The 24298-nt window shown below is 38.8% G+C and overlaps 1 protein-coding gene across 1 annotated transcript; it reads right to left on the reverse strand.

Annotated features, from left to right (window-relative positions):
* Positions 1-15104: 15104 nt before the first annotated feature.
* LOC109084834 (glutathione peroxidase 7-like) lies at positions 15105-20036 on the reverse strand. Its single transcript, XM_042751064.1, has 3 exons — positions 19883-20036; positions 17260-17521; positions 15105-15708 (listed from the first exon to the last, which is right to left on the reverse strand). Exons 1-3 carry the CDS (start codon positions 20015-20017, stop codon positions 15545-15547), a joined length of 561 nt encoding a protein of 186 aa, XP_042606998.1. The 5' UTR covers positions 20018-20036; the 3' UTR covers positions 15105-15544.
* Positions 20037-24298: the final 4262 nt, after the last annotated feature.

Genomic DNA, 24298 nt, shown 5'->3' on the forward strand with positions numbered 1-24298 from the left:
CGGGGAGCTTCATCCAACCCGAATGGGAGAACCTTATACCTAACAAGACGGACCACATCTATCGAAAACCTGGGGGGACACCAGGCAAACTGAATCGCGTAGCCGAGACTGATCGTTCGAAAGAGCCAGTGGGATAGGCTGGGGAGCTGTAGGAGACCACAGGGGGGTTCTCTCGGCGATGAGCAGGCTGAGGCGGCTGAGCTGGCAGCAGTGTGGAGCAGGGTTATTCAAATCTTGCCTTGGAGGGCCAATGCGTTGCAGAGTTTGGCTCCAACCCTGATCAAAGTCACCTGCCTGTGATTTTCTAATGATCCCAAAAACATTGATTAGCATGCTCAGGTGTGTTTGATCAGGGTTGGAGCCAAACTCTGCACTGCATTGGCCCTCCAGGGCAAGATTTGAATAACCCTGGTGTGGAGGCTGCTGTGGGCAGAGTACAGTGTGGAGGCAGCAGCGGGCCACCAGGGCAGAATGTGTTTGATGGCCTCAGACTGCTTCTGGACAGCAGAGTATTGCTGGGCAAAAACTCTCCCCCGTGTGTCCCCGAACAGAGGCCAGCCTGGGACACTGGGGAGTTGAGGAGCTAAGTCCGATCAGACCCCCTCATGTCTGCCAGGTTCAGCCATAGGTGGCACTCCTGGACCACCAAAGTGGACATCACCTGACCCAGGGAGTGTGCAGTGACCTTCGTCACCCGGAGGTCGAGGTTGGTAGCAGTGCGTGCCTCCTGCAAGACCTCTGAGTCAACACTGCCCTCATGCAGCTCCTTGAGCACCTTGGCCTGGTAGACCTGAAGGGTGGCCATGGTGTGCAAAGCGGAAGTTTTCTGACCCGCAGCTCTGTAAACCTTGGCCACAAGCATGGATGAGAACTCACAGGCCTTGGACGGGAGCTTGGGACCACCAAGCCAGACGGAGACGCTCCGAGGACACAATTGCATCGCAACAGAGCGCTCCACTGGCGGTATCCCCACATACCCTTTGGCCACCCCGCCACTGAGGGCAGTGAAGGCGGAGATAGCACCAGAATGGTTTCGGGCAGTTAAAGGTGCCTTCCACGAACTGGTAACTTCCTGATGAACCTCCGGTAAGAAAGAAACCGGAGGGGGGTGCTGGTGATTAGCGCGTACAGCCCCCAGGAACCAGTCATCCAGCCTCTAGCGTTCGGGACTGGGTGGAGCACTCCACTCGAGCCCAATGCTCTTGGCTTCGGGCAACGCTGTCGTCCCAGAGGAAGGCATTGCAAAATAATGTGTTCTTTTTAAACTTTTTATAAAACAGCAAAACTGTTTCCAGCACTGATAATAAATCAGGATTTTATGATTTCTGAAGAAAAAACACACACACACAAAAAAAAAACACATAAAACAGCAAAACTGTTTCCAGCACTGATAATAAATCAGGATTTTATGATTTCTGAAGGATCATGTGTCACTTAAGACATGAGTAATGATGCTGAAAATTCAGCTTTGATCACATAAATAAATTATATTTTAAAGTATATTAAAGCAGAAACCAATATTAGAAAATGAAATAATATCTCACAGTATTAAATAAATACAGCCTTGATGAGCACAAGAGACTCCATTATAAACTCCATTAAAAAAAACAAAAAAACATTAAAATCTTACTGATCCCAAACTTTGAATGGCAATGTGTGTGTGTGTGTGTGTAGGTGTAAAATAACAAAACTTATTTTTTTATATATATATTTATATAAATGTATAATTTTTAGATATTTATTCAAATTATATATATATATATATATAATATTAAAAAATATACAAAATAAAAATATTAAATAAATAAAAAATAAAAAAAAAAAACATACATAAAAAATACAAAATAAACATAAATTAAAAATATATAATATATAAATAAAACTAAATAAAAAAAAAGTACTAAAAGTTCCAAATAAAATTAAAATGGGAAACACAAAACTCTTTAAAAAACACTAAAAACAACAAAAGTACTAAAAGTTCCAAATAAAATTAAAATGGGAAATATAAAAATGAAAACTAATTCAAAATACTAATAAAAATATAATAGTATTTCAATCGTACTAAAATAACACTAGATTATTAAGTATGTTTTACACACACACGCACACACAAATTTCAGTCTTTCTACTTCAAAATTTAATCATTTTACTTGCTGTTCCTTTAAAATTTATATTTATTTATTTATTTATTTTACATTTGCTAGCAATTTCTGAGTAAAAAATATATATATATTGGCCCAGAGATCAAGCTTGTTCAGTTGTTTACTTTAAAAGACCAATGTTTTCCCATTTAAAATGGCAACTTTGATTATACTTTACACCTCAAAGAAAATTTCTTAACATTGAGAGGTGTGTTGTGAAAATGTTAAAACACTGTTGCTTACTGAATTTAAAACGTCAAAGCACATTTCATGTATGCATATCACATCATATCAATTCATATCATGAATTTCTCATAGCTGTATTACCCAGTCAGTTTTCTCTTATAATAAACATATCAAACACAACACTTCGAGCAAACTGCAATTTTAAACTAAAAGAGCATATTAAAACATCAAATGAAACATCCAGTGTTTGAGAGGAGGTCTGATGGCAGACAGGATATTATATCCAAACAGACCAGGCGTGATCGTCTGCCAGGCTCCACTGATTTCTGACCGTCTCTGGAAATCTAAACTTGAGAAGTGCAACAAATAAACCACAAACTTTTCTTTATAACAGTCAAATTATAGCAGTGAAAAGTTCTTATTTTTGTCTCATTTTACATTTTGAAAAGATTTATCTCTGGCTGCTGCTGTATTTCATGCAGTAACTGCTAGATAGAAAGATTAAAACTTTAATAATACAACATAGCAATTTAATAAAATAATAATGCCCATAAAGCATTGTTTTCTACAGTACTGTTTTAATGGAAAACAGCATGTCAGAATTAGGCGTTTTTTTGTTTTTGTTTTTTACAGCAATTGTTTACAGTGTAATTTATCAGCTTAATAATAATCATTTATTTTTCTGTAAGCTGCAGATCATTTGTTTGTTTTTAATTCATTATAACTTAGTTTTATTGATTAAACAAAAAGACACTTCAGCTGTCAACTCTCATTTGATGTTGATGTCTAACATACTGCAGCTCTGGGTAAGTAGCATATTTAAATTCTGTGTGGCTGTTTTTTGTTAAAAGACTCTTTTGACAAATATCAAAAACTGCACTGGTAAAATCCTTATTTGTGGTGAGGAAAAAGAAGCCTTTAAGCTCTGGGGCTTCAAGTCTGAAAAAGTCAAAGCAAAAAGCCAATTTATTGCAAAAGAGTGACTGTGGAAGTGTGATAGGACTGAGATATAGTAGATTTAGATTCTTTGTCCCAGGAGAAATGAATTACAGGAATGAAATGCAGCAAAAGATGTTGTGAACACATTTTCAGCCTCAGTTGTTGGGTCAAACACACAATTAGAATATTTGTGTCTTAACTCATGAACAAATAAAAATAATACTTGAATAAATTTTACCCCTTAACAAAAATAAAGTAAACTTAAGCTTTAATGAGAAGGTGGAGTTTCAGCTATTCGACACTCAAGTGTGTTCATGTTGCTAGTGACTAGGCCGGAGATATTGTTCTCTCTTGCCTGACCACGGTTGAATGAGAAACATACCGGGGAAAAAAAATTGCATGTCAAAGAAGGTGGAGTTTCAGAACACACCCACCGATTGCGTAACCGCCATGGACCAATGGAAACTCAAAGGTGTTTAGCAGCCAAACAAACTCCCCCAGAAAGTTTGCTTTGGTCAGCTGTTTCGAACTGCAGAAAAAAACTAAAAACAAACTTCGATTCGGCCTGATTTTGTTCAAAATTACGTCATATCAGTTCGCTTTTCGATTTCCTTTGAAGTATAACGGGGCCTAAAGGGAAAGGGCCAGGGTTTCATAATAAAATCCATCCATTTGCTACTCAAAACTAGCCTAAACGATCTGTGTTTTGAGGGGTCCCCCGGTAAAAATCACGATCCAGGGTTTAAAATACTACAGCTTAAAGAAGAATAATTACCGCGGACTTGGCAACATTGTGACCATAAAGTCTACAACGGACACGAGCGCTGTCACGGCGCGACTACCACAGCTTGAAGTTGTCTAATTTGGCACGGTCTTCCTGCTGCACTAATAATAGTAATCCTCTGTGTAAACATATCCTTACAAGTACAATTTTAGCTGTATTATTTGTGTCCCCTTCAAATTGCACTTGATGTTTTATATGTTTTAAACATTTTATGTTAATTGTACCACCCTACTGTTAGACGAAATTTACGCCCGTGGACATGCGTATTGTCATGTCTAATCAATCTTATTCAAAACTATTTTTACACTAAAACATCCTTAACTATATTTTTGACTGTAGGCTATGACGCACATTTCTACAGAAGAATAAAACATAGCAGCGCGTTTCTGTGTTTGATTGCATTGAGAGAATTTGCAGCATAAGTCTTGTCAAACTAATGAAGATGTTTTCCTTATTTGCTGGTGCTTTTCAATTTGCATGTTTTCTTCATTTGCAGCAAGATCTAAAATGATGGTCCTTGAATCATTGGGACTTCGGAGCGCGGATCGTGAATCATTTGATTCAGATCGGGACTTTGGAGTGGGTTTGTGAATCTTTTGATTCATATCAAACTTCGGGGCGAATCATTTGATTTAGATCGGAACTTTGGAGCGGATTTGTGAATTTACAAAAGGCCCACACCCACTCTTATGGGAAAAAAATGCGATGGATAGCTACTTGTCTACACTTTTAAGTTACAAATGGTCGCTCGGGGTCTCTTACGTTCAAATAAGGTGGTTATTGTCCTAGGTGTAAATGGACCTTTAGATTTTTGGACCTCACTGTACATAAAGCCTACAGTTCTTGCTGCTGACTGATCCTCATCTCTGTTTTTTTTTTTCTTTTTCTCAGAAGTGCTCCAATAAAAGCCATTTCACAAGTGTCACCCCTGATATTTAATTTACTGCACAGTTCATTCATATTGATCTTAATCTTGACTGATCAGCGATTAATTTCTGTCTGTGATAGCGTCTGCTGGCACTACACAAAATCACATGTCAGACTGTAATTATTACTGACATTTTATTAGAACAGCTATTCTGAGGACTAGCGCATTTAAAGACATTGTTTTTCTCTTCAGATCTGCACTCACATTTATGCAGGAAGTTACAAATGTAGGGGTACATGTCAATCATTTTAAGGATAAAAATGTTATATTGATGCTTTTCCAGTCTGACTGAGATTAAGATGCATGTCCACATATCATCAACAATGGGCGTTTGTTAATGACCCTTACAACAAACTCAAAACAATTAGCAGGATCCAATGCTTATTACCATTTTAATTACTAGAAGACCATCTGTGCAGCACACTCAGAATATCAGAATAATTTTATTCAGCCAGAAGGTATGAGGTGTGTATATCACAGCCTCTTGTGCTAAAACAGATTTGAGAACGTTTAATTAAGCCAGACTTATTAAGTACAAACTTGTGTGAACATGTGAACTAAGGTTAATCACCTAAACAGCATAGTTTATATATGTAAAGGAACAAGATTATTACAAATAACAATGAAACCTAAACTGAAAATATAAAAGTAAAAGCTACTGAAAATGAAAAACTATAATCTTTGGTCATTTATGCCATAAATTCTAAATAAAATTAAAAATAAAATGGATAGTGTAGTATGAATGCTGGATGAAAATGGACACAAACAGTCTCTCTTGAGTCTACCTTGAAAGTTGAAGAGGTAATATTGTATATTCTTTGAATCATTTTATAAAATCATCATCCTTCAACCCAATCCGTTAAGCATTTTCTCTAAAAGTTTTCTAAAAAAAATCAGATTCACAATCATTCTCACAATCATCATAGCAGTGAGGAGTCATCGTAATCTGGTTATGGCTGTGATAAAACACGTCTCAAACTTTCCTCAGCACTTTACTGCACTTTCCACACAGAAGCGTTTGACAAATATTCACTATGCAAGCCTGATGTGTCTGATACTGTATAGCTGGTCGTTTATATGGTTAAATGAAACATTCTTTAGTATTTTATATTTCTATGTCATCAGTTGAAGCAGCTGCTCAGATGTAATAACTAAAAAGCAAGCACATTCAGAATCAACAAACAAATCACATTGTTTCTTCTGTTTATGTCAAGAAATGCTGTTTTTTATTCTCTGTATGTGTTTTTCTTTGATGCTGTTTGAGAAAGTTGAGACAGACGCCTCAAGATCACCTCAAGTTGCAACACCATGATTCATCTGATGTTCTTCAGCTCGCTGTTGCTGAGGAGGAGACATGAGATACGAGATGAGATGGAGGACATAAGGTGAGATCAAATGAGATGAGCAGACAAGCCCATAAAATTATATATAATCAGTCTCATATTCTGCATGATGAAAATGAATTGCACTCTAGGAGATGAGCCAGATTTAGCAAATTGAGGCGCATCAGAAACTCATTTGTGAAGACCTCAATAAGACTTTTAAATAAGATTACTTGAGATTTATTTATGCATTTTTAAGTGAAAAGGCTCAGATGGGCCCTGCTGTAGTTATTTAAGCACTAGAGACAGGTCCCAAGAGGGTATGGAGGGGGGCCGGGAAGTATTCAATCTCCTGGCCCCTCTAAGGAACCTGATGACCAGGTCATGCTTACCCACTGACTTCCCTTCTACTGGGTCATAGTATGCACCAATCCCAGCAACCTGGACTTTGAGGGTGGAGGGAGACAGCCTTCACTCCAGCCATTGCTGCAAAAAGGAAAGCACAGCCCTGATCGGGCATCTCTAGGGGTCTTCTCGATGAGAAGAACACCACTCGATGAACAGGTTCCACTTCAAGGCGCAAGTGTGTCTCGTAGACGATGCTCTCGCCGAAGTGATGGTGTCCACTACCTCTTGGGGTAGGTTATCAAGAACCTCCGCGTCCCATCCTGGGATCAGACATGAAGTTTCCCCAGAGGTCTGGACGCGGGTGTTTACAGGGTGCCCCATCTCTGAGTCAGTAGATCCTTCCTCAGAAGAATCCGGTCAGGGAGGGGCTGTCGCAAGGAGCACTAGTTCGGGGAACCCGGTCAGAGTGGGCCAACATGGCGCCACAAGCAAGACCTGCACCTCGTCCTCCCTGACCCTGCAGAGCGTCTGTGCAAGAAGACTCACTGGGAAAAATGCATACTTGCACAGGCCCTGCGGCCAGCTGTGTGCCAGTGCGTCTGTGCTGAGTGTTCTCTTGAACAGGGAGTAGTACAAAACTGGCGGTGAGTGGTCTCTGGAGATGCAAAATCAGCTGGCCGAACAGGGATGGAGTCGGCGAACACCCATGAATTCAGCTCAATACAACTAGTCAACCTCAACACATCACCTCACCTTGAACGTTAAAGCCACGTATGGTTTGAGCAGGCCCGGAATGTGGCATGAAGTGACCTCAGAACCTTCCGACTCCAAAGGAGGAGGTGGCAGGCGAGTTGCGACATGCAACGGGAGTGCTGACCACCTTGTCAGTTGATGTACGCAACGGTCGCTGTGTTGTCTGTTTGGACCAGCACGTGATTGTCTCATAAGTGCCCTTTGAGATGGTTCAAGGCAAGCCGCACTGCTAACAACTCTAAGCAGTTGATATGCTAGTGCAGACGGGGGGCCCGTCCATATCCCAGACAAAGTGCACAAACCTGATTGTTACATGCAAAGATTACCATGCAATAAAGCTAAGTTCAAATGGCAATTTAAAAAATTGGTACAGTAAAAAGTGCACAAATAAACACAAGATCTGACCACGGGGAGAAGGTTTGGTGACAGACCAGTGTAAACTTGGACCTGGTGAGTGCCGTGCTTCCACGCCCACCTCGGGACTTGGCCCATGAAGCCACTGCTGAAGTGGTCTCATATGCAATAGCCTTAGCAGTGTATGTGCTGCTGCAGCTGCCATATGCCCCAGGAGCCTTGGAAATAGTTTCAGTGGCACCGCCGTCCTTCCCTTGAACAAATTCAAGAAGGCTAGCACCGACCGCACACGTTCCTCTGTGAGGCACCCTGTCTGTTCAACCCGAATCCATCTCCATACCGATAAAAGAGATCCTCTGCATCGGGGAGAGTTTACTCTTTTCCCAGTTGACTCGAAGACCCAACAGGCTGAGGTGCCGGAGCACCAGGTCCCTGTGCTCGTACAACTGATCCCGAGACTGTGCTGCTTCAAGCCAATTGTCGAGATAGTTGAGGATGCGAACACCCTGCTCTCTGAGGGGAACAAGAACCGCCTCCGTGACTTTCGTGAAGACACGGGGGAACAAGGACAGCCCGAAGAGCAGGAACTTGTACTGATATGCCTGTCCTTCGAATGCAAACCGCAGAACTCCGCCCGGCCCTCCTCTGGGGGAAGGAGTGGTGCCTTCCCCATGAGAAATTGGGTACCATCGACCATGAGACTGATGGTGGGGTAAAACTAAACAAATGATTCTCCGCCCGGCCCTCCTCTGGGGGAAGGAGTGGTGCCTTCCCCACATACCCAACAACATATCCCTCAACCTCCTCAACACCTCTCTCAATTCCGCTTGAACTTCGCCTGGACAGGCAGGGCGCCCCTTCGACAAAAACACACGAGGCGCGTTGGAGGCAGCAGCTGCCTGCCCGGGCAGGATGTGTCAGATCGCCTCCATCTGCTTCTGTGCAGCCGAGAACTGCTGGGCAAATCTCTCGACCGCTTCACCCCGAGCGCGGTTTCTGGCAGTAAAAGGTGCTGTCCACGACCTGGTGAGCTCCTCATGCACTTCTGGGAAGAAAGGCACTGGGGCGGGGCACTGAGATCCAGGGCAGGCCACCCTGAGAAACCAATCAACATCCAGACATCGGGAAGAGCCCCGCTGAATACCGCTGGTACACTCTTTGAAGAGGGCCCCAGCGCGTCTGCCAGAACGATCCTACAGGATCGGAGGTGTGGTGGGCCTCCGAGGGTTGGTTCCCTGAGGGGTTTGCCACCACTGTGACCCTAAGACCGCTTGTGCTACTGCAGGAAGTAGTTCTTGCCTGGCAGCTGCCAGGATGAGCCTTAGATAGCGGTGGAGGCAACGGAACACCCCCCCCTGGAGATAGCGAAGCCTGGTCCACACCTCCGAGATGGTCATCTTCCCACAGTGGGAACAAGAGTCATCCACGAAAAGCCACCTCAGGATGTTTAATGCTCAGACACCACCTGGTGCCAGGTAACCACTGCATCCAGAAACACACAGGTAAAACGGCAGTTTGCACAGGTGAAAAGGCATCCTCATAAGGATGATCTGTAGTCTTCATAAAGACGCACCCGTGAAGCTACTTTAGAGAAATAGGCTCTTTTAGGGAAATGCTCTTTTAAATGCTCTTTTTTTTCAGGGGAATTGGCCACTTGCAGCACAGCACAGCCCAAAGTGTGCAACCCGCTCGACACAGAACAACCACCCACTGAAGTGCCGTACCGCCAACACCAGAAGCTTCCAAGACACGTTGAACACGTGTCTTGAAGACACTTGAAGACACTGGATGAAGCAGAACAATGTTGATGCTCAGCTCCGAAGTGAAAAGCTGGTATGCATTCCACCTGCTGCCTTATTTTACTCACGCTGTGATCAGTGGCAGCTGGATGCAATAATTGCATGCCAATGTCCATTGGCTCGTCTAGTTAACACTCCAAGTAGATTGGTCTTTCGAAGCGATATCCCAATTCGTCGGTCACCAATGTGACGTCGAGAGTGACCAACTGAAAGGGAACCAGAACTGCACTGTCAAGACTTCACAAAAGTCGTCACCAAAAACAGGTTTTTAAAATTGCATTGACTTTGCTTTGCAAAACTTATAGTGCATTCAAGTTATACATTTGTTTATGTTTTTCTACAGTTTAAATTAAGCTTCTTAATGTATAGATTTTATTGCTTTTGCCTTTCCACAGACCTTGAATCTGAAAATATATGACACTATATTAAAATTATAATTGAGAACAGAAGTGAATTGAGAAGAGAAGTGTAAAGTATAAACCATTGAAATTATTTTGGAAACATTTTTATTTTAGTATCATTAGTATAATATTATAGTTTTTGGTCATACTCTCCCCCTTTGTCCTTAATGCACACAATTAATCAGAAAACACCCTTTGTCCTTAATGCACACAATTAGTGTGAAAATCCTATTCAGTTTATTTATTTATTTATTTTTATGTATTTGCATTGTGTTTTCCAAACATTATTTCCATCACTGTCATTATACTATTAAACAGAGTACATCATTTGAGATGTAATGCATGTTTGCTCACTGCTGAATATTGTTGGTAGACAAATTAAATAAATGAGTGATAAATGTGTTTTGAGAAAGTTTATTTCCTAGGATCTATAAATGGTGTGCCAGTATCTGAAAAACACCCAGTTGTGTAAATAAAAGTCTGTGCTACTTGATATTCTGAGTGCCGTTGGTAAATCAGAAAGGTCTTGAATAGTGCATAACAAGACATCGGCCACGTCATGTTTGCTGATCAGGGAAATTAAAATTCCTGCTTCATTCTGAATATCAAAGAGATTTTTAACCTTTAAAAAGCTTTGTTCTGTGATGATCAGAGTGATAACTTATCAGATAATCCATCCATATCCTCTTCTGCTCTGCTGTTCATAAACCTTCTGGCGGATGCATTTAATTCAATAGACAGCTAAATTCAATAAATAAATAAAAAAATATACAACTTTATTAAATAAAAAAGAAAAATATACTACTATATAAATTAGGCAATAAACGAGACAACGTTTTTACTGGAGAAAGCAACATAGACTTGTATTTTACTTGGATGCAATGGTTTGAAGATAAAAACGTCTTGATGGATTTGATTCTTACAAACACAGCTTTTCACTTCAAACAATGTTAACTGATGGACTGGAGTGGTGTGGATTACTTGTGTTTTTATCAGCTGTTTGGACTCTCATTCTGACGGCACCCATTCACTGCATAATACTACATTTATAAACAAATTACTCAAAACCATTTCATATAAATAAATCACAAAATCACATAAATTGCTTTTGACATATAGCTCATCAGGCCCGGCTCAAAGGGGGGGCCAGGGTGGGCCTGGCCCACCCAATCAGAGGCTTGGCCCACCATGGCCCCACACCACATAACAGCCAATCACAAAATTAAAAGAACCTGCCCCTTTTTATCAAATCTAAAGTTACTTAATTAATACAAGATCTGTAAGGGGTCAAAAAAAATTACAAATGCAAAAAGAGATAAAAAAAAATAAACGACTCAACAACTATCAACCAACTAACAACATATATCAAAGACCCAAACACCGACTAAAACAGTCGCATTTGCGACCATAAATAATTAATTTGCGAGTGATGTTTTTTGCTGAGGTCGCCACTGGCGACTACCCGCCGAAAGCCCTCTCCCCCACGAATCCTCATAGATTTAACCGCTAAAAAAGTTTTCTCAGGCGGATGATTTGCTTCATTCTAGCAGCGCCCCGTCTGTGATAAACGAACTCGGACGGAAGGTTAATACACACAACTACACGAGTGTGGACCTGCCGCTGTACAGCAGCTTTCAGCCGAGGATCGGTCCCATAGAGAAAAAAGCCGTCTGTCAGCCAGAAGTGTTTTGTAGAGTCGGCGCGGCTCTGGCCCATTATCTTCTCACCGATGCCGAGACTGAACCGACAGAGACGCATTTCAGCCAGAATCAGCCGAGTGTTTATTGCTATCTGGGTATATATTTACATGTTATAAACGTAAACATTTGAATGTAATGCCTTTTTCCTAATTGATTTGCGATCAGATCTTTTGTTATGTTCACGTATTAAACAGACGAGCGCATCAAAGTTTTAGAGGAAAAGAGAGTTTCAGACAGTCCTCATCTCTGCCGCACATCAGAGCTGCCGCACACAGTCTGATAAACGCAGCTCCGCTGTGCAGCGAGAGAGATGACGGAGATGTAAGAAGGGAAAGTGCAGAAAATACACCGTCTATTTCGTGCACAACTTGAACAAACTAGAACAGGTAAAGCTGTCAGCTGTATGAATATTGGCAATATCGTTAACAATTCTCGTTTATAATAATTACTAATATGGCTTCTTCTAAACAAGATCTTGGTGTTCTTTTAATGCGTGAACTTCATTATTGAAGTGCAACTGCCGTCCAGTAATCGCAAAAAGCTCGATGCTTTGAACTTGTTTAATAAAAAGTACTAGCTTTAAAATTATTCCGATTCATAACGAAATTCAAACAATAGTTTTGGCGGGGGGGGCCTCCTTAATGGGGCAGGCCACGGTCGCTTTAGCGCCTCAGTTTTCAAGGGCAAGTGAAACCCCATTTAATCTTTCTCTTTACTAATATAGTACATAATGAACATGAATTAACATCAAAAGGTAGGCTATTTTATAAGAGGTCCTACAGTACAACTTACTGAAATGTCTCATGTAGGAGGAGCCCAAGCTACGCTCAGTGGCCAAGTGTTGTTCCATGATACTGGTACAGATTCTGTGTAATGAACAATTCTTTGTGACTGTATATTTCAAGCTGGAAAAGACATTTAGTGCCCACTTAAAGTGGAACCTTAGTTCCCAGGTCCATCTTACAAGATGGATTAAAATGCTGATAAAATCAAGAAAGATGAGACATAAACACATGACAGTATGATGAAATGTTGAAATGTAAATAAATACATAATAATAATCGTAAAATAAATAAAACACGTTTATTCTGTGGCACCTAAAAATATTATTTTGGCTCCTAAAGTTTTTTCTTATAGGAATGGCTCCTTACTTTCGATTTTTTTTTGTTTGGAGACCTATATATATATATATATATATACTATATTATATATGATATAATTAATATATGTATATATAATTAAGTTATATCCGACCGGCCCACCTGGGATATCATGTGGCCCACCTTTCATTCATATCTGGCGCCGGGCCTGAATGACCTGATCAAAATTGCTTTTGTAACATTAAACACAACTAGAACATTTTTACATTTCAGCATTAAGGACAGATACTAGGAGGAGGTTGAGACCATGACCTGATCAAAACAGTCGATTGATAGTTTGAGAAACCATTTTGGGTCATATATGATAGATTTTCAAATAAATTGACTTCAGATGGTCACATAACCTGCTGAGGAGGTCATGTGAACATTTTCTAAAGTTCTGGAAAAAAGAAAATAATTTAGTGTAAGTAGATTAAAGTCTTAGAGGCATATTGCTCTATCACAGCCAGAAGAAAAGAATAAAATCTTTTGAGATAACCTTTGGTGTAGGCTTAAAATAACTCTTAAAAAAAAATAAAATAAAAAATAAAACAATCCAAATGTCACGTTAATTATGATATGCATTGATTCTTAGGTCATGGCATCCAATGAGAAACTGCTTTATGTAATTGTCTGTATTTAAGAAAATATGTAATAAGAAATCACTCAGCCTTGATCTTTTACAATAAAAGAAACTGATGAAAAAAAAAACATTCAAAGCTCCCTTTCAAACCCTTAACGTTTTCTTCTATGTAACTCAAAATGAGTTGTAAAAAAAACAATAAAAAAATAAATAACCCTTGATGGATGTTGTCAATGGAACCCAGAAAATAAAGCCTGAAATTTGCCGGCTGCAACTCTGCATTTTAAAGCCGGAAAATGCTGGCGTAATATGGTACGGCAGCAAAATTCCTTGAAATATTATTACACACCGGGTAATATAGTACGGCAGTATAGTACCTAACCATATCGGCAACTTTTCATTTTCCGTCTGTCTTAGTACACAATGTAACTACTGTACAGAAGAGTCAAGTTTTAAATATAAAAAATCTCTCTAAACTCTTTGGTCATTTTTGAGCGAGATGCTTAAGGTCTAATCAGATTCAATGATCTATGCTAAGCTAAAAGTGCTACTGCCAGACCCGGAGATCGGCTGAATGGATTCGAAAACGGTAAAACTCAAATGTTTAACTCTAGGGGAGTTGGAAAATGAGCTTATTTTCAAAAATAGTGGAGTGTTCCTTTAACTTGATTATGTGTAATAATAATTGTTCTTGAATTAACAAGCAACACTAATTATCTCAGATACTAAATTACTTAAATATGTTCCAAGGTTATTTAGATCCTCTTAAATGTTGTATGTTAGCAATTGTAAGTGAAAATAGGATTTACAAATTTAACTGTTGCAACTTATATCTCCATAATTATGTTCTTTTGCTGTTCTTTATTTGGTTTCCACACACTAAGCACATTTTAATGAAATGTTTGAAAGTTGCTGCAAAGTCACGGTGATCACTTTAGAGGATGATTTAGAGGATGCCATGAATGTGTAAATAGGAATTGTAAAGAGATTTTGTCCTCCAAACCTCTGCAAAAAACGATTGAAGGACATGTCTTACAATATTTTGCTTTTGAATGTACCTTCTGACTATAAAAGAAAAGTTGCAGCTGTTTCGGAAAAAATATGTGAAAATGTTATGAAATTGAAATGTGCACTCATTAGACCCTCTTTTATCTTACTTTTAAAACACCCAAGGTTATGCTTAATGTTTTAAAAGCATCAGGTCAAGTCAAGCTTTAATATTTTTCTTAAGAATTATTTTTATTATTATTTTTAATATTTAAAAAATGTTTTTTTTTTTTTTTTTAATAATTAATTTTTAGTTTTACATGGGCAAGTGCCACCACTCACATTTTTCTTCAGAGAAATATTAAGATATATTAATTTTTTATTAATTAATATTTAAACAATAACTTTAATAACACTACTCACATCGTCTTCAGATAAATATGAAGATATATATTTTTTTTTATTATTAATTCTTAACATTTAAACATTAATTTTAATAATCATTTTAATTTTACATGCGCAAGCACCACTCATATTTTCTTCAGAAAAAATATTAAGATATATTAATTTTATTATGATTTTTTAAATATATAAACATACATTTTTTTAGTTTTACACATACACACAAATGTGAGCACCACCACTCATGTTTTCTTAAAAATAAATAAAAATAGATTAATGTTTTAATTAATTTTTCAGTAAATAAACAAACAAACAAAACTTAAGAAAAAAAACTTTTAATAGAGCCACCAAACTAAAATATAACAGGGTCAAAACAGATTTCAGAGAGATCACAGAAATAAAAATGATAACAGGAGTATAAAATAAACATTTCTACTCCAGGAGCAGTTCATCATATTGCTCATGTATGATGATTTTGTGTAGCTCTATTAGACATAGCATGAGGTATGTTATTAAGCATGAAGTGTTTGTTAATAAAAGTGGTGTTTTATCACTCAAGTTTTCAGTGATTCTCTTTATAAACGTGGAGAGAAAACAAACTAATGCAACGAAGCTGAAGAAGTGGATGATAGAATATAGGCTCATTTAAAGTGGGTTGCTGGTGTAATCCCACACTTCGTGCTTTGAATAGGCCTAAATTAGCATGTGTTTCTTCAAAGAGATCTGTTTCTGAGGTCTGAGTGTCTACAGTTTTCAGAGCTGAAGAAGAATCAAAGGACTAAAGCTCCTCTTTCCTCTTAATGATCAGCTTCCGAACCATATCCGCTATCCGTGGGCGGATTTCTTTGACGGAGACGTCAGGACCCCACGCGTCAACAACTTTGCCATCAGTGTCGATGAGGTACTTCCAGAAATTCCAGGTCGGCTCTTTCCTAGACGCCTCTGAAATTATAAGAGAGTGTGATGGATGAGAGCGCAACATGTCAAATTAATAAGCCACTAGACTGTGACCTTGTGTGAAAATTAAAAACCTCCTCAAGCACTTTGTTTGTTACATCACAAAAGGATGAGACATTGCAGTTGAACCATTTGTGGGCACTTGAGTGGAAACACTTTGATATTTTGTATCTAATGCAATGACATTCAGACATTTTGAAGTGTGATTTAAGTGTTTAAATACTTTTTGATATAACTGTAACCTAGCAAACAGGAAATGTTTTGGCAAGGTTCTGTCAAAGCTATGAACAAATGTTCTTCAGGTTTTTGTTAATAGAATGTTCCTTTAAAGTTATCTGGTCTTTAATAACACTCTCAAAACATTATTTAAAAAGAAATCATTCAAAAGTAACATTCTAATGCAAAAAAATGACAAAATTGACCGTTATTTGGAACGTTCTATAGGCCCTGTTTACACTAGTGCATTTTCGTTTTAAAACACAACTTTTGCTACGGTTATGCCTATCTTTTACACTAATCCGGCATTTTCAACCCTCGAAAACTGAGACTTTTGAAAATGCTGCAGACCCCATTTTAGTTAGAAAACTCTGGGGTTGTGTTTCCATGTACACACCTACACGCGTATTTTTTTTTTTTACAAACAGAGTTTTCTCTTCTTCCGTTTTTAAAAAAATCTCCGTCCACATGAAAATGCAAAAGCATGCTATGATGCATTGTCAAGAGCATGCCAAGCCAGCAGGTGGCAATATAATCTCAACCATAAAGCCATCTTAGCCAGAAAAAATCCCCAAAAAGCTTAGATAACAACGGTGGTTCCACGTCACAAGCCAAAAAACAAGCCAAAAACGCCGGTTTTGCTGTCTACACGATAACCCTGCAACTGGAGTTTTTGAAAATCTTCACCCAGGCAGGAGTTTTCAAAAATGTTCGGTTTTAGTGACCTGGCGCTGCGTTTGCATGTGGACGAATGGCCAAACCACGTAAAAAAGCTGCGGTTTTAAAAATAACCACGTTCGTGTGGACAGGGCCTCAGTGTAAACGGACCAAAACTGAGACTTTTGAAAACAATGGCGTTTCCCCCCACATCTGCTCAAAAAAAAACATCAAACAAAAACATCAACCCAAAGATATTACCCATAGATATGTATGGGTAGAATCCCCATTCAACCACTCCAAGCAAGTAGACCATTTAAATAATAGGGAATCTACCTATACATATCTATGGTTGTACATGCATGAATGGTCATGTAACATGCGTTTTCGGTTGTGTAGAGATTGTTTCTGAAACGCAGCAGAAACGGCAATGTAAACGAGGATCATTTTCATTCTAAAATGCCGTTTTAAAATGAAAACGCACTAGTGTAAACGGGGCCTAACGTTTGCACAACCAAGAAAAAAACGTTTTTAAAACATTAAAAAACTTAAAAGTTTTCCATAAACAGAACAGTTCAGAAATAACGTTTTTATGGGAACATCCTCAGAGCATATTATTTTTGTTAGCTGGGAGCTCACGATCATCAGGCCTGTTCCACTCACCCACGAGGTATTTGTAAGCATTATTGGCCCCTATTCCAACCACAGCGATCTTGCTGAAGATGGGAAAGGAAACCCCGTAGACCCGCCGCACAAAGCTGTCGATCTCTTTATCGCTGCCGGGCTCCTGCTGGCCAAACTGGTTGCAGGGGAAGGCCAGAACGTTAAAATGAAACGGACCGAAGTCTTTTTGCAGCTGCTGAAGGTCTTTGTAATGCTCGTCAGTGTAACCGCACTCGCTGGCCACATTCACTACCAGTGACACCTACAAACACAGCACAGTAACATCAAGAACATCATACACCATATATGACTATAGATGGATGGATGGATGGATGGATGCATAGATAGATAGATAGATAGATAGATAGATAGATAGATAGATAGATAGATAGATAGTTTAAACAGCTGTTCAGCAGCCCTCTGATGTACTTCCTGCTTCCTTTCATTCTAGTTATCCCTGAATCAGATTTAGAGTTTATGATCATAATCGCACAGGGTCTCTGCTTGTTAAACTTTGTATAAAGCTTTTTGACTCTGTTTGACCGTGAACACCAGATATGCTCTAAAAGCCAAATGAAGCCATTAGAGTCAATCTGCAGCAGCTCTGAGTCACTGGTGAGTGAAGAGACATTGTGACGTCATTAATGGGACTCTGTCTCACTCTCTCTTTGTCCTTGAGTCTCTGTTTTACCTCTCCACTTCCTTCTTAATGATAATCAAATGTACAGTACATGTGACAAGGATTTTGTTGATCAGCCCTTGAACTATAATACCAGCTCTTCTGATACAGATTAAAAAAACACCTCACCTCCATTAAGCCTGCTGTGTTTAAAAAAAAAAAAAAAAAAAACACTTCATCATTGTATTCATTGGGTAGTGTTAAAATTGACATTTATTTTAGTGGCTTACTACTTCTGCAACTACTTCTGCACTTAAAAGAACGACTGATTGCACGTAATGAGCTACTTGAGACAGAATTTTTTATTTATATTAAAAAAAACACAGTAGTGGTAGGAGGAGGAGTGGTGCAGTTCTGGTAGTAAGGGTAGTCATATTAAGTGAAGTGAAGTGACATACAGCCAAGTATGATGACCCATACTCAGAATTCGTGCTCTGCATTTGACCCGTCCAAAGTGCACACACACAGCAGTGAACACCCCAACACACTCACACACACACACACACACACACACACACACACCACACACACAACACCGTGAACACACACCCAGACAGTGGGCACCCATGTATGCTGCGGCGCCCCGGGGAGCGTTGGGGGTTCAGTGCCCTTGCTCAAGGACACCTCAGGTCGTGGTATTGCCCTGTCCGAGACTCGAACCCACAACCTTAGGGTTAGGAGTCAAACTCTCTAACAACTAGGCTACGACTTCCCCTCTATTACCCTTGTATGATGTTTCATATTTTTGTTACTCCAGACCAGTGTTCGTGGGTCTGGTAGACCCACTGCAGTTTTTTGTGGTTTTAGTTCAAACACGTTAAAATATGATATGTTAAAATACTCATTAGATGTTTACTTTATCCCAATTACAAGCAATATAAACAGCATATATGGTAAATTAATGCAATTTGCCCATTACTTTTGTTAGATCACATTTCATGAATTTTAAAGTGCTACAACCTTGTGTGGGGAATGGCAGGAGCAGAAACACAAAAACTCATACTTACACTCACACTCTTACAGACTCTCTCTCTCTCTGTCAGCTACATTTCTACGACGCTACATTTCTCCAAATCTCTGATTAAGAAACAAACTCTAGCTACATCTTGGATGGCCAGAGGGAAACAACATATTAAAAAATTCTTCTTTTTTGGAACAACTACTTCAATAAAACAAAATAAACCAATTGTTTAAAAAAAACAACAACAAAAAAACTATCAAAAAAAAAAAACAAATAACATAATAATAACAAACAATTCCTTATCTTTAGTATATATAATATAATATAATATAATATAATATAATATAATATAAAACGGTTGTTGATTGTTTAGAGATTTCATGGAGCTAAGAACAGCATTTTAAAGTTGTTCAACATTGACACCTAGTGACTCAAAATGAGTTGTGCAACCACACTACCAAATATTTATGCATAATAAATTACGTTTTGTTTTGTTTTTTTGTTTTTTATGAAAAGGTGAAGTACGAGCCCTTCCATAGTGCTATAAATTATAGTATGTAAAACTTTAAAATAACTTAGAATGTTATCAAAAAACAATGCTGATCAGCAGTTCACGTACACTCAAAATCAGTTCGAATCATGTGCAATACTTGTCTCAGAACAATCCAACAATGTATGTTAATATTTATGGAAGTTATTCCGAGGTGTTCCGTTACATTGATAAATAGCTAACCATACCGTTGAAATCCACAGCAGGAGTTGAGATAGGCTGCCACGTAGACACAGAATGAATGAAGCCGAACTCCAGTCTCCTGGTTAGTAGTTTATTATGGGAAATGCTAGAAGTGGGGGAATCTTACAACACCATTAAAGCATGCATGAGAAAAGCCCACAGTGATGCAACATTAGTATTAGGGTTTTCTTACATGCACGTTAGTTGCATCTTACGCTTGCAGCATTAGAGCTGATTTCTCCAGACTCACCGATCCTCTGTATTTTTCCAGAGAAACTAACCTCCCTCTGCTGTTCACCACCTTAAACGAGTAAAAGTCTTTCTGTTTGGCCTCGGCCAGACATGATAAAGTCAGTAAAGTAAGCGCTCTCAGAATCGTCCCCATAATGCGTTGAGATTCCTCTGATGAAAAAGAACACAGATGATTAAACAACGACACTCCCATACAAAATAAAAAAAAAAAAAAAATTCTAAACACCTAGAGCGGAATGAGCGGAACTTCAGTGACGCGTGGCCCAAACAACCAATCACAAGCTTCCGCATTCCGATCTTTGGCAAACCTGTCAGAATGATGAGAATTATTTTTAATTTTTTTATTTTTATCCTGGTGAATTTTACTTTTGAAGCATATTTAAAACATTTGTTTTGTTGTTTTATAAAAGCAGGGATAACAAAGGTCTTAAATTTATTGTATTGTATAATTAAATTAAATTTGTGCCACATTTGTATAATTAAATTTATTCATTTAGCAGGACGCTTTTATCCAAAGAACTTCCCCGTGCATTCAGGGCTATCCAATTTTTACCTATCATGTGTTTCCCGGGTAATCGAACCCCCAAACCTTGTGCTTGTTAACGGCAACGCTCTCACCAAAGGTCCAGAGTATCATAAAATATAACAAAATTAAATCCACATTTTCCACCAAGGTCCAGAGTTTCATTTTAGAGTTCGAAAAACTTTTAAAAATATTAACATTGTTAGTTTGCTTTGTTTTGTACTAATGTATACAGTGCATTGTAAACTTTAACATATTATTTTATTTTCTTAAAACAGGGATAATAAAGGTCTTAAAGGGGTCATTGGATGCCCATTTTCCACAAGTTGATATTATTCTTTAGGGTCTAAATGAAACAGTCTATAACATACTATAATTTCTCAATGGTAGTGCCAGTACGAAGTTCAAAAGTTCAGATACAGAAGTGGTCTTAGTTTGCAGGTGCCAAAGTCAGTTTATAAACAACAAAAAACAATCCAAAAACAAACAAAATAAAAAACAAAAAAAAACCCAGTTACAAGACAGCACCCAACACTGATCCAATACTGGGTTTCCACCGAAATTACCCGGAACAATTGTACCAGGAACTTTTTTTCCACGAGAACTATTTCCCCCCAGACCTGTTGCTTTCTGTGTTTCCATGTTGGTCAAGATTAGGCGAATAGTCTGGTGACGTAGGTCTGTGCGCGTTTCTCAAATACAAAGTACCCAAAACTTGCATCCTCGGTACTCCTTATTCCATTTCTACTCCTAATCGTGATCTTCCGCGAACTTCCGGGACACGGGATGACACGGTAATTCTGCAAACAGCAGCGTACTTGATAACATCAGTCAGCTCGCCTTGGCTACTGCAATTTTCCTCACTGTATATAAGATGAAATAGGATACCACTGCCTCCTTCTGTTTTCATTTAAACATAATCAGAGGCAAGTTAAATACACATAAGTAAAACTACATAATACATAATTATTGATAAGAATTATTGTGATAAATGAGACTTATTCATGTTTCTTTTTTCTTTATCTTATAGTATAACAAATTTTTATATTACATAAAAGGAAACAATGTGGTGCATGTGGAACACATGTAACAAGAAATTCATGTACTTGAAGTTACATGGAAACACCTTCATGTTATAAACGCTAGGAAACACCTTCATGTTAAATACATGAGGTAAAGTAGGCTACTTCATGTATTTAACATGAAGGCGTTTCTTAGTGTTTTCTTACATGCAGAATTATAATTATATAGTAGCAGACTTAGATAAAGTTTGAAAATCGCGGATGTGCCCCTTTTTGCCCTCCACAGCGTGATTGTGCCATTGGGATTTATTGTGCTGCGTTATGTCGTTTTTCCCACTATGTCCGATACTGAAATCAGTGCGACATACTTTGCAAAAAGCGTGGGAATTGTCAATGCTGCTTCGTGATAACAAATTAAAATCCTCCGACCAGCTGTTGTTATATTTGCAGCTATATTAAGTTTTTTTCACCGTAGCACCACCTGAGCTTTCTAATGCCATTTTTAGTGATGCTTGATTCAAATTCCCTCGTCTACCTGCGCAGATATCAACGCGCAACAGAGCTGTAGGTTGCCAGGTTGAGGTCACAAATGGGTTCAAAATTGTATGATGTATCTACTGTGTGAGAAGGATGCGTTTCATACAAGATCTGGCAACTGGACAACCTTGGGATAATGTATTGATGTGATTATTCATATAACGAGGTAGGGCCATACAAATTACGGGAGTTTCCTGGGAGAAATAACAAAACGGGAGGTGGGCGGGAGAAATCTGCGTAGGACACCAACTCCCACACTGGGGGGCACCATCCCAGTTGCTCAAAACACACACACACACACACAAAACACAGACACAAAATAAGGGAAAAACTGACAGATCAGCCCAGGGGGCATGACAGGTAGTGTAAACCAACACCGTTTTTACCCTGTCAAAAACAGCTCTTTTCAAAGCGACCTGTTTTCTTGCATGCCGCTTTAAATGCAAATGAGCTCTGCCCACCCTGCCCCTCTTTTCCGAGCCACTCTCTGAGAGACAGTAAACTTCAGCTGCATTCATTATCAAACTTGCTAACTAGCACGTTATTAGGAAAGGCGATTTGCAAAGATTCATTAAAAAAAAAAACATATACTCACTTCTTCTGGAGGTAAAGCTGGACCACGAATGATTTATGCGAACATAGACACATTTTGGTAGATTGGGGCACATTCCCTTCACAAAACAAAAGTAATCCACTGCGTCTTCAGCGACTCAGATGTTGGGAGTAAATGAAGACTGCTATATTCATTATTACATCCAACAACAAAACTGCTCTGGGTGTGTGTTCACGGTGTGTGTGTGTTCACTGCTGGGTGTGTGCACATTGGACGGGTTAAATGCAGAGCACGAATTCCGAGTATGGGTCACCATACTTGGATTCAGAATGGAACTTCAGCACATGTATCACAAATCTTGATTCACATAGACAATCAGTCAAATTGAATGATTCGTGAAACGCACTTCCGAAGTCCTGATCTGAAATTATCGTTCGCGAATCATTATCGGTGTTCACAAATTATTTGATTCAGATCGGAACTTCAGAGTGTGTACCGCAAATCATTTGAGGTTCTTGAATCATTATTTACAGTAGATCAGTGGTGTATTCCAAATGGGAATTATATAGTGAAATATAGTGAAAACAATCATGTCGCCATATTGAAGGATCATTCCTAATCGAAGTGCTCAAAACCACTTCAAAGGGCCTTTCGGAATGAAGGATTTCGAAGGGCACACCTGATGGACACTTCAGGTCCCCATGATCCTTTGCACAGGGAAGTTGTTTGGCATAACAGAAAAATGTGCAATGAAGGCACCTCCTTGATCTTCCCATTAAAAGAGCTTTTTTGACCCCTGCACCCTTCATTCCTTCGAAGCTCTAACTCCAGAGGGGCATTGTGATGAGCCCTTCCAAATGGAACGCAGTGCAGGGCTATGGAGTTTGTATCTTGAATCATTTAATTAGATCTGAACTTTTGAGAAGGTTTACGAATCTTTTGATTCATAATGGAACTTCAGCACATGTATCACAAATCTTGATTCACATCAGAACTTTGAGCATGTACCGCAAATCATTTGATTAGATCGAAACTTTGGAGCGGGTTCGTGAATTTTTTTATTCAGACCGGGATTTTGGAGCGTGAAATATTTCTTTCTTTCTTAAACAGTACAAAACATCAAACCATTAAGGCAGTACAGTTATAAAAACAAACAAAGGAAATTACCAATTACCAATTATATAAAAAATTAAAAATTTATTTATTTATTTTTTTTTTTTTGGCGAATTGATTACCATTTGTATAATATAATAAATGAAGGTTTAGAGACAGTAAATTTTTATGTATGTGAAATTTAGCTAGCAGAAAAACACAAATTAAGTAAGTTATATTTTGCTAGGCCTATATTCTCTTTTGAGTAAACAATCCAAAGAATTATTATTCACCAGACAGTTATTGTCTGATGAATATGCTAACATAAGAAAGCTCTCTTTATGAATGTTAGCTACCATAGCTATAAATAAACCCTTTAGATGACACAAAACTGTGGTCAAAAGTCTATCAATGCAAAAATGATTTTATGCCCCTGCCTATGTCAAAATCAAACCTACACCCATAGGGTGTGCTTTGTACCCCATGCTTTGAACGGCTAGTCATGCACCAAATCAAGACTGCCCTCCTTGGACCCCTTCCAGTTTGCTTATTGGTCCAACCGCTCGACCGATGACGCCATCGCCACTGCCTTCCACTCAGCACTCACACATCTATACAAAAAGACTCATACATCAGAATGCTGCTCATAGACTTCAGTTCAGCATTCAACACAATCATCCCTCAACA

Source organism: Cyprinus carpio, chromosome B23 (assembly GCF_018340385.1).
Source record: "Cyprinus carpio isolate SPL01 chromosome B23, ASM1834038v1, whole genome shotgun sequence".
NCBI classification, from domain to species: Eukaryota; Metazoa; Chordata; class Actinopteri; order Cypriniformes; family Cyprinidae; genus Cyprinus; species Cyprinus carpio.

Bases quoted from the DNA above. Each gene is read 5' to 3' on its own strand.
- LOC109084834 (XM_042751064.1), bottom strand. From the start codon at position 20,017: ATGGGGACGATTCTGAGAGCGCTTACTTTACTGACTTTATCATGTCTG. The intron at 17,522-19,882 runs GTGAGTCTGGAG...CTGTGTTTGTAG, and splicing joins TGGAAAAATACAGAGGATCG to GTGTCACTGGTAGTGAATGT. The intron at 15,709-17,259 runs GTGAGTGGAACA...TTATAATTTCAG, and splicing joins TGCTTACAAATACCTCGTGG to AGGCGTCTAGGAAAGAGCCG.